We start from the raw sequence: 11728 nt of genomic DNA on the forward strand, positions 1-11728 counted from the left end.
GGTGGAACAGGAAAAACATATTTGTTGAAGACATTAACTTCAGCAATATGATCATAAGGTAATATTGTTTTGAATGCTGCATCAAGTGGAATTGCGTCTTTACTTTTATCAGGTGGAAGAACAGCACACTCAAGATTTCATATTCTGATTAACCTGAATGAGGACTCCTCTTGCATAATAGAATGTGGTTCCGATGAAGCGGAGCTATTACAAAAAAACAAAACTAATAATCTAGGATTAGCCTCTAATGAAACACAAACATGTTTTTCAAGCTCTAGAGCGAGGCTGCAAAGACGTGTTACAATCTAATTTATTATTTGGAGGAAAAGTCGTTGTCTTTGGAGGCGATTTTAGACAAATCCTGCCAGTCGTTCAGAAAGGAAGTATGCAACAAATAGTAAAAGCATCTATATGTTTTTCATATTTTTGCCATCAATTTCGTATTCTTAAATTAACAAGAGACCTGAGATTAACAATTGGTCAACCATCTACTGATATCGAGGAAACAAAAAAATTTGCAAAATGGTTACTAGATATTGGAGAAGGCAAAGTCGGTGGTCCTAATGATGGTAAAGTAATAATAGAGATTTTAGATGATTTACTTATCAAAAAATGTGATGACCCTATTCCAAGCCTAATTCAGTTTGTGTATCCAGACATTTTGAGCAATATTGAAGACAGTGATTACTTCCAACAGAGGACATTACTTACACCAACAAATGAAATCGTTACTGAATTAAGCGATCGTCTAATTGAAAGCTTTCAAGGAGAAACTGCTGAATACTTGAGCTCAGATTTTGTATCAAAGTCTGATGATATAGATGGTAATGTAGATCCAACTTTATACTCTACTGAGCTACTAAATGGATTAAAAATACCAAGACTACCAAACCATCAGCTTAAACTAAAAGTGGGAGCGCCAGTTATGCTTTTAAGAAATATTGATCTAAAGAAAGGATTATTTAACACCTTCCGACAAGAAGATAGCATTCAAATTTACAAGACGACAATATTCTTTATTAGTTTGCTTTGCTATTACTTAAACAAAAGCTAAGGACAGTCATTAAAGAGTTGGTTTATATCTAAAGAATGATGTATTCTCTCATGGACAACTATATGTTGCGTTATTAAGAGTTACAATATTCTAGACAAACATAGTAAACAAACTAATAAGACAACTAATGCTGTGTTTAAAAAGATATTTTCTTACCTAAACTAAATGTGAATTGATTATATTATTAATAATTTGCTCTTCTTCGTAATATATAACATGTAAGTCTGCAATTTCATTCAGCTATATATGTTTTAGTATCTATCTTGACAATTCAAACTGATACAAACTTTTATCATATAAAATCAGCTTTGCATTTATCATATAAAAGTAAGCTACATACCACGCAGACTAAAAACTAGTGTGTGTGTGTATATATATATATATATAAACCAACCATAGACTACACATAACACACAAAATTCATTCGTGTGAAGTAGATGAGTTTTGTATAGATAGATCTGTTTATACAAATAAAATTCATTAAAATCTAACTTCTACCTATAAAGATAACAATATTTTATATTTAGCCCAATTTTTAAGTTTGTTACAACCAATCATGTGCCACTTTGGTTATTGAAAAACACAAACATTCATAAACTCCTTTGAAGTTGCTAACCAAATACAATAATTATACCTGCATCATATAATAGTTGTTAATGTATGAAAGTTTATACTAGTGAAGAAACACTAAGTTACCCCGGGCAGATTACGGATAATCTGAGGGTTATATAGATGTTTCCCACGAGGGGTTAGATCCGGCAAAGATGGTTCTTCTGATAACCTGCAAAACAGACACCGTGAGCTCGTCACTGAGAAGGGGGGGTACCTCCTTGTGACCACCCTCCGGCGTGAGAATCAGACTAGATTGCTCTTGAATATAAATGTATATTAAGAGATTGCTAGAGCAGATATCAGGTATAAGATGTAAGATACAAGATAAGATGAGATGATCATACCATTTGGGGTATTTATAGCCGAAGGTAGGTTTCCAAGAGGGTATAGCCGGCTGAATAGTATTCCTGTTCTACCAACTGTGGCCTACGCACGTGCCATGCTGGCAGTTGGTGGGTAGGCAGCGGCTGACAGTGACCAGGCCTGCTGTGTACTATTCCTTTTCCACCAACTGCAGGCTATGCACGTGGTATGACAGGAGTTGGTGAGTAGGTAGCGGCTAATAGTGACATATAGTACAAGAGCATGCTGCTCGCCATACTGTTGTCAATGGGCTGTCGTATCTCTGGTCAGATCTTTTGCCCATACCTCGTCAGGTACAGTACAAAAGATCTTCCAGTATCGTACGGACTGGCTCATTTGGGCGGGAGTATTCCCCCTCCCGCCTTTGTGCGGGATTGTTCCCGGCTTTGCTCATTCCTTCAGGTGACTACCGAATTATTGAGAGCTAAGTGCCTTGTGCGTGTAGCCTTGCTGCGCAAGTGGCCTTCCCTGATGGCTTGTATCCGCAGCTGCGGGAACAGGCGGAGTCCTTCACCATTGGGAGGCATTTCCTGCGGGAACAGCTTGCGTACTGCGCGTAAGGACGTTACGTCTCTGAGCATGGTGGGTCCTGCGGAGCCAGTTGGTTTCTGCGCAGACGTCTCTCTTCAAGGTGAGTCCTGTGGGTCCAACTGGGCTCTGCTGGGACCTACCTCTTCAAGTCCCCCCAATCCAATGTTCTTCTCATGAGTGTTTAATAAGTGAGGTGAACTTTTGGACTTAAGCAAAGGGTTTTTGAAAAGGGTTTAGTTTTAAGGTTTTCCATGGGGATTCTTCCCGCGGAAGTCCTTATGTCACTTGCAGAAATTCCCGACTTTCCTGCTTGATCTTTGGGTATGATGCGGGTAGGTCTGTAACCTCCTCGCAAGTCAGGAGCGTTGAGTCACTTGTGTGGATTCTCCATGAGGTTTTGGTAGTTTTGAACATAGTGATCAATTATGTTAAAACCACCAATTCCATCTTGAAGCTTCAAACAATGTAGTTCTCGACGTTCCCGCTATGCGGGGATGTTATTCCCGTTTCCGCAAGCATTGCCCAGAAGATCCTTCTTGGTTTCAATTCCTTGCGGAGTGCTAGGTATGTGAAGGGTTTTGCCTTGACACTGTACCCGCACTCGTCTTACGGTTACTTTACTTCCAAGGTATTCCTGGCGTCAATTCCCTGCGGGTGCTAAGTATGTGAAGGGTTTTGCCTTAACACTGTACCCGCACCCGTCTTATAGTTACTTGGTCGCCGAGGTATTCTTGGCTTCAATTCCCTGCAGGTGCTAAGTATGTGAAGGGTTTTGCCATAACACTGTACCCGCACCTGTCTTATAGTTACTTGGTTGCCAAGGTAAGGGGTATTTTCCCGCTTACTTTTGAATCTTTTTGAAATTTTGAAATTCGAAGAGTTGGTGAAAGGATAAGAACAGTCCAAACTATTGAAACGTCGTCCGACGGTTTCTTCTGACAGTGTCAGGACATGCAGAAAGTTATGGCGACGTGACAGTATATGGTCATTCCAGGCGCTTTTTCAGGCGCGTGGGCGCAAATTTTCGGGCGCGTGGCCGCGAAATTAATGGCACGCGTCCTTTCAACAGCTGTTGCCAGCTTGCTTATTGCCACGTGTCATAGTTTCATTGCACTTGCGATTTCTCTCTCTTCCGCATTAAATTCATCGCATTAACTGTGATTAGTATATAAAGGGGGAGAGGGTCCTTTGTAATCCACACTTTCACTTTTCTCTTCATCTTCAAAACGATTTCCGGCGAATACTCGCCTTTTCAGTCGAGCATTCTCTTGAAATCGTTCTCTTCTTTCATACCTGCAAGATGTCTTCCGCTCACGATCTTGAGGCTACAGCCCAGGAGGCTGGGGTGTACGCCTAGAACCCGTCATCCACGTCCGACAAGGATGACAAGAGTACTGCTGGCGAGTGCCAGTGTGCTCTGCCTGTCGATCTATATCAGTACATCGTCAGGAAGTTCATGCTCGAGTCTTTCGAGCCTGAGTTTCCTGAACCTCATCAGACGGTGTATGATGCCCCCAGAGGCAAGATCGGGGTATATGCCGCATTCTTTGTCTATGGGAATCTTAGGTTCCCCTTGACGAAGTTTGTGTACCGTGTTCTGGAGAGGCACGGTGTACACCTGACCGAGGTACACCCGATGGCGATCGCGAAGATTCGCCACTTCGAGTGGGTGTGCCGGATTCTGGGCGTTGAGCCCTTCGTCGACCGCCTGATGACCTTCTACTCTTGGAGGTGCATCCAGGGGTGGTATACTCTGATAACCCGGATCAAGGGTTTGAAGATTTGCGCAACCGAGCGCAGTCTTCGTTCATGGAAGCGGGAGTTCTTTTATATCTCCGCTCGCGCCATCCCCCTTGCCATGAAGTTCAAGAATGGGCAAGCACTCCCCAGCCTTCACGCCTCCAACTACCAGGAGGCGGAATGGTTTTCAAAGATTTCCCGAGTCCAATCTCCGGTTTACCGCTTTGCGGAGTCCGGGATGGTGATGCTCGGGATGAGCCGGGTGTGGAAGGATGCGGAGGAGCAAAAGATCCCGATCCTCCTTGAATAGGGTTTGAACTCTGTCCCTTACGGTATGCTTCATTTCTTTTTGTTGATTTAGAATCTCTTCTAACTTCTTTCCTGTTTATTTCAGAGGGGAACGACTTGCAGTCGCTCCTGTATCCGCGGGAGGCTGATAGTCCCGCTCGGATGGGGACTCGTGCTCTAGATGAGAACGAGTTGCCCATCCTTGAACAGACGGCGGATCGGTTCGTGGAGGTTTACCCGCCAGGCCACGAGATCCTGAGCGCCAGGTGGCCAGGTGCGGAAGAAGAAGGCGTTATTCAACCCTCGACCCCTCAATGCTGAAACCTCTGCTGGAATTCCTCTAATCTTGTGTTCTGATGAGGAATCCGCAGACGGTCCTCCGTTGGTGCGGAAGAAGAAGGCTGCCGGCGGGAAGGGGAAGGAGAAGGTGGCCTCCACTGCCGATCCGGTGCCTCGGTCTGATTCAGAGACCGAGAGCGAGGAGGTGGCGGGGAACCCTGGTGGTGATAAGACCACTGCTCCGGAGGCTGCGACGACTGTCACCTCCGGAGAGCCCAGGATGACGGTGAGCGGCGTAAAGAGGCCGGCTCCATCGGGTTCGTCCCCGCCTGTCCGCACTTTTAGGCTCAAGAAAACCCGTAAGTACAAACTTCCTTTATTTTTAACTTCATAGCTTTCCATCATTAATACTTATCTTCTTTGTGCAGGCGTGGATGCTACCGCATTCCAGGGTGGAGCGGGGAGGAGTACCTCCGGACCCATGACGGTAGGCTTGGTCAGCCTACCTGAGGCGACGACCCATGCGGCTGCGCCTGCTTCAGTTGGTTCAGTTGCTCACCCCGTTGAGCCAACTGTTCCAACTGTGATGACATCACCGCCGGCTGTCAGTGCCATATTTACTGAATCTTTCACTGAGCCGGCGGTTACTTTTTCTGCGGACTCCTCCGCAGCAGCGACCACGGTTGTGAGTTCACCTCCGCTGGTTTCTACTACCGCGGCGGCCTTCACCATGCCTCCGTCATCGGCAACGACGACCGATCCTTCAGGTATGCTTGGGGCATCTCGCCAACCTCTGCCTCCTTCCCATCTGCCTGACCTCTTGGACGGATTTCCCTTGGGTTCAGGTGATGGGTTTGGCGGCTATCGGCCTGTTGTCGACCCTACAGGTGCGTAGGGTTCTTTTGGCCTTTTTTTTATCATATTTTCCTAACTGCTTTTTGTTTTTTGCAGTGTCAGATTCCAATGAAGTGTATGTTCCACGATGGAACATCCGCCGAGGAACAACCCTTCGCACGCCTGTGGAGTGCGTGGATTGGGCTCGCCACGCAGCTCCCAGTGGTGCGTTGGGGGAAGCCATGGCTAGCTACCAGGAGGGTAGGCTAACCAATGAGCTTCGGGTTCTCCTGGCCCGGATGCAGCCGCGCGTCGAGCTGCTTTGTCGTGAAAACGACAAGTTAAAAGCAGCTCGCATCCAAGAAGTAGCTCAGGCGCGGGCTGTCCGGGAGGAGAATAGGAGGCTTACCGCAGTGGCTGCGGAAAAGGAGAAGGCCTTCAAGGCCCTCGAGGTTGAAGTTCAGGCCCGGCTCGAGGCCCGTTCCAAGGCTGCCCAAGCTGTTAACGAACAGCTTCGGCTGGCTAAGGAAACTGCACGGAACGCAACCGAGAGGGCCACCAAGGCTGAAGCTGTTGCTGAGCCTTTACGCCTCGAGAATGAGGAACTTAAAGCCAAACTAGAGGCGCTCCAACAGGCTCATGATGCCTTGGCGATGGAAGACGCCAAGAAGCTCCAAGAGATCTTGGACCAGAGGGGCGTGCTTGACCACACTGAGCGGAAGCTAAAGGGCGTTGAAGAGGCTGCTGCAAAGGAAGTGTTGCTTGCCAACCTCAATAAAAGTGAAGCCGAACGCGCCGGTAACCAAGCTCAAGCCGCCCTCCAAGAGGCTCTGGTTGCCAAGGAATGGCTTCTTCGAGAAGCGTTGTCTCAGGTAAGCTTAACTTCATAATGTCTTTACGCTTTTCTTTGTAAATAGAAAAGGTTTTGATACTTGTATTTTTTCTTTTTGTAGGTTGTGCATCGGGTCTTCACGGATACGTCTTATGACGATGCTATGAGCGCAGCCCTCAACGCTTCTCATGAGGATGGGGAAAAGGCCGGCTTCCTGCTTGGTCTAGGGTTCGTTGAGAAAGGCATCCCGCCTTCCAACTTCCCTTTATTTGATGTGGATACTGAAGCTGTATATGACCAAGCAGTGAATCAGTATGCCGCCTTCCCGCATCCGGTGGTGGAGAAGGTAAACGAAGTTGCCGCTGCTGATGATGGGCTAGCTATCCTTAAAGCTTTCCTTGAACCGCCACACTCTGCTGATGGTGCGGGTCCAAGTGGTAGTGGTCATGAGGCTTGATCTTGAAGATCCCTTTCCACCATTAGAGTAGATTATTATTTTTGTATAGCTTCTTTTGTATGCGGGTATGTACCCAGCAATCTTTGTAATATTTGAATTTCGATGGAATAAAGATTATTTGCCAATCCCTTGCTTTGTTTATTCCACGCATATTCTGATTTAACTTAGCAATTTTTTTAGTACTTAGATAATTTAACTATTCAACGTGGTAGATAATAAGTTAAAGTTTTGCGTCCTCTTTCATGATTGTGAGGATAAGACCGTCACTTGCACTTAGTAGGATGGCTAAACTTTACCTACATCTGACCTGCGTGGAAGTTTTCCTCATCTTTTCCTTTGAAATTTTCTAAGTGTTTAGAATAAGTTAACCTTTGAACGTGGTGGATAATAGGTTGAAGTTTTGCTTCCTCGTTCGTGATTGTGCGGGTAAGACCGTCACTTGCACTTAGTAGGATGGCTAAACTTTACCTACATCTAACCTGCGTGGAGGTTTACCGTTTTTTTGGTTTATGCGGGTTTTGCCGCCTTCCCCACGCAACGACTTTCCACGTAATTATGCGGTACCGGCGTCAGTGTTGAATAAATTAACCGTTCGACGCGCGGTTGTTAATAGGTTAGTGTTCAGTTTCCTCTATCATGATTCGTGTGGATAGACCGGCACTTTCATTTAGTGGGATGACTGAACTTTACCTTTAACTGACCTGCGTGAAGGTTTGCCGTTTTTTGGGTTTATGCGGGTTTTGCCGCCTTCCCCACGCAACGACTTTTTTCACACTTATGTATGCGGTGAAGACCGGCATATCCGTGTGGAAAGTTCATAAGCATAAATGTAAAATCATCAGCGTCGATGTTCTAAGGAGAATCATTTCCATTAGAAGTGGCTCTGGGCCTTTTCTTTACAAATTTGGAATTGATCTACATGCAAACTGTGTAACTGAGCTCCCTTCCATGTTGTTGGGATGGGAGTGCCATCGAGCCGATATGCACCTGGTTCGGGATCTCGTTGTTTACGCAGTATGTAGTCTCCGGCATTGAAGCTGCAATTTTATTCGTGTTTTCCCCAGCTGGGTTCTACACGCATCAGCCTGCTCAGCGTTCGTTACGCCACGAGGTGTGCGAGCGTCCCATCTCTGACAAATGCTTCGACGATGTCCTTTACGTCTGTGCATTCTTCAGTGTTGTGGCCTTTTGTCCTGTGAAAGTCACAGTATTTGCTCCGATCAGCATTGTGACGATGTCGGATTATTGGAGCCTTTGGCCATGGGAGCTCCTCAGTGGCGAATATCTCGGTGACGCTTTTGGTGAGTGGCGTCCATCTGGAGTTCTGGTTCGACTGTACGTTATCCCTTCCGCCTAACCGATGTTGCAAGCCGGATGAGGTGTCAAAGTTTACCCTTGACTGCCAAATGCCTAGCTTCCGCTTTTTGTTTAGTCGGGCGGTAAGGACGTTGTCTTCTCTTGTTTTCTGGGTGTAGAGGTTTGTGCTCTGGGGGAGATCTCTACCCAGTTGCTTCTCCGTTTCCGCAAAGCGTTTAGCTGCTGTCATGATGGCATCCCATGTGGATGGCATGCCATCTTTACCCGTCAAGGTGCGGATGAGCTCTGGGTCGTTTGCGCCCTGGATGAAAGCAGTGCGAACAAGATCTTCGCTAATATTACCCAGACTTAGCTTCTTTGAGTTGAAGCAAGTGATGAAGTCTGGCAAAGATTCATCTTCCTCTCGAATGCATTTGAGGATTGTCCATTGCTCTTCGGTATACTTTCTTTGTTGGCTGAAGTGTTGGCTAAATTTTTGCTGGAAGTCTTCCCAATCGTAGATGTGGTGGACCGGTAGACGATCGAACCACGCTCTAGCTGCCCCAATAAGCGTCATTTGGAACATGTAACACCACGTAGGTTCCGTCCAACTACTGACGGTTGCCCCCGCTATGAACCTGTTCAAATGATCGTCTGGATCAGATATACCATCGTAAGTGCCGATGTTGGACATCTGTTTGGCACTTTTCGGGACGATTGCTTCCGCAATGTCCCTTGCAAATTTGGACGTTCCCGCCTTTGCAGCAGTTGGTGTAAATGTTTTGGAGAAGTCACGTGGGTTTCCACCTGCGTTTTTTGGTTTAAAGGTTTCTCCAAAACGCCTTCTCGGTTGGGAGTCCGTTTCCTTACGCTTCTCTTTCGCCCTATGACGAGGGTTTGCGTCACTATCGGATTCCTCCGAATCATTGTCCCAGTACTCTCCGAATTCCTCAGGCTGTTGGAGTGAACGTAAGCGTTCATCCAACTCGGCTTGGAATTCTTTTTGACGTGCTTCCGCCCACGCTTTAACTTCATCGAGTGTTTGGCGGGGGAGCCTCGTTCGTTGTCTCTCTAACTGGGTATCGGTGAATCCCAGTGAGCGATTATTTACTGCACTTGCCCCAGCTTGGGTAACTGGGGTAGTGTTCGTAAAATTTATTGCACTTGCCCCGGCTTGGGTAACCGGGGTAGTGTTCGTAAAAACTGTGTAGTCGCCGGTATTCCCCTGAGTAGCTGGGGTTGTGGTTACCGGAGTTTCTTTAACCATCTTTCCAGAAGTTTGAACAAACTGAAAAGAAATGAAGTTCTAGCTTTTATGCACGGATGGCGCCAATGAAGAAACACTAAGTTACCCCGGGAAGATTACGGATAATCTGAGGGTTAAATAGATGTTTCCCACGAGGGGTTAGATCCGGCAAAGATGGTTCTTCTGATAACCTGCAAAACAGACACCGTGAGCTCGTCACTGAGAAGGGGGGGGGGTATATCCTTGTGACCACCCTCCGGCGTGAGAATCAGACTAGATTGCTCTTGAATATAAATGTATATTAAGAGATTGCTAGAGCAGATATCAGGTATAAGATGTAAGATACAAGATAAGATGAGATGATCATACCATTTGGGGTATTTATAGCCGAAGGTAGGTTTCCAAGAGGGTATAGCCGGCTGAATAGTATTCCTGTTCTACCAACTGTGGCCTACGCACGTGCCATGCTGGCCGTTGGTGGGTAGGCAGCGGCTGACAGTGACCAGGCCTTCTGTGTACTATTCCTTTTCCACCAACTGCAGACTATGCACGTGGTATGACAGGAGTTGGTGAGTAGGTAGCGGCTAATAGTGACATACAGTACAAGAGCATGCTGCTCGCCATACTGTTGTCAATGGGCTGTCGTATCTCTGGTCAGATCTTTTGCCCATACCTCGTCAGGTACAGTACAAAAGATCTTCCAGTATCGTACGGACTGGCTCATTTGGGCGGGAGTATTCCCCCTCCCGCCTTTGTGCGGGATTGTTCCCGGCTTTGCTCATTCCTTCAGGTGACTACCGAATTATTGAGAGCTAAGTGCCTTGTGCGTGTAGCCTTGCTGCGCGGGTGACTACATTGTTTGAAGCTTCAAGATGGAATTGGTGCTTTTAACATAATTGATCACTATGTTCAAAACTACTAAAGGCGGAGTATTCCCCCTCCCGCCTTTGGCCTGTAACCTTCAAGATGGAAGTCCTTATGTCACTTGCAGAAATTCCCGACTTTCCTGCTTGATCTTTGGGTATGATGCGGGTAGGTCTGTAACCTCCTCGCAAGTCAGGAGCGTTGAGTCACTTGTGTGGATTCTCCATGAGGTTTTAGTAGTTTTGAACATAGTGATCAATTATGTTAAAACCACCAATTCCATCTTGAAGCTTCAAACAATGTAGTCACCCACGCAGCAAGGCTACACGCACAAGGCACTTAGCTCTCAATAATTCGGTAGTCACCTGAAGGAATGAGCAAAGCCGGGAACAATCCCGCACAAAGGCGGGAGGGGGAATACTCCCGCCCAAATGAGCCAGTCCGTACGATACTGGAAGATCTTTTGTACTGTACCTGACGAGGTATGGGCAAAAGATCTGACCAGAGATACGACAGCCCATTGACAACAGTATGGCGAGCAGCATGCTCTTGTACTGTATGTCACTATTAGCCGCTACCTACTCACCAACTCCTGTCATACCACGTGCATAGCCTGCAGTTGGTGGAAAAGGAATAGTACACAGCAGGCCTGGTCACTGTCAGCCGCTGCCTACCCACCAACTGCCAGCATGGCACGTGCGTAGGCCACAGTTGGTAGAACAGGAATACTATTCAGCCGGCTATACCCTCTTGGAAACCTACATTCGGCTATAAATACCCCAAATGGTATGATCATCTCATCTTATCTTGTATCTTACATCTTATACCTGATATCTGCTCTAGCAATCTCTTAATATACATTTATATTCAAGAGCAATCTAGTCTGATTCTCACGCCGGAGGGTGGTCACAAGGAGGTACCCCCCTTCTCAGTGACGAGCTCACGGTGTCTGTTTTGCAGGTTATCAGAAGAACCATCTTTGCCGGATCTAACCCCTCGTGGGAAACATCTATTTAACCCTCAGATCATCCGTAATCTGCCCGGGGTAACTTAGTGTTTCTTCAACTAGAAAACATTTACACATTTTAAATACAATTAAAAATTGATTTATATTGTTGTTTGCATCTAAAACACAGGGGGGACAAGGTAGAATAAGAGCAGGATTTGAGGAAAATGTGGTCCTTCGTTTAAATTGTTTAGAATTGGTTTACTGGCATTCTACATTACATATTGCACATCTTTTTATGTTTTTATGTTCATTATTGAGTAAGTATATTTATTAAAAACAGCAGAAAATATGGGGAGGTGAGTCAAAGGTCAATGATATCCATT

At 46.2% G+C, this 11728-nt stretch overlaps 1 protein-coding gene across 1 annotated transcript; it reads left to right on the forward strand.

Annotated features, from left to right (window-relative positions):
- The first annotated feature begins 247 nt into the window (after positions 1-247).
- Positions 248-1054, forward strand: LOC143546169 (uncharacterized). The gene has a single exon (XM_077037886.1). It carries the CDS (start codon positions 248-250, stop codon positions 1052-1054), a length of 807 nt encoding a protein of 268 aa, XP_076894001.1.
- Positions 1055-11728: the final 10674 nt, after the last annotated feature.

This window comes from Bidens hawaiensis, unplaced genomic scaffold, assembly GCF_021521415.1.
Source record: "Bidens hawaiensis isolate Kalapana, Puna unplaced genomic scaffold, B.hawaiensis_p1.1 tig00014257_1, whole genome shotgun sequence".
In the NCBI taxonomy this organism is placed as follows: Eukaryota; Viridiplantae; Streptophyta; class Magnoliopsida; order Asterales; family Asteraceae; genus Bidens; species Bidens hawaiensis.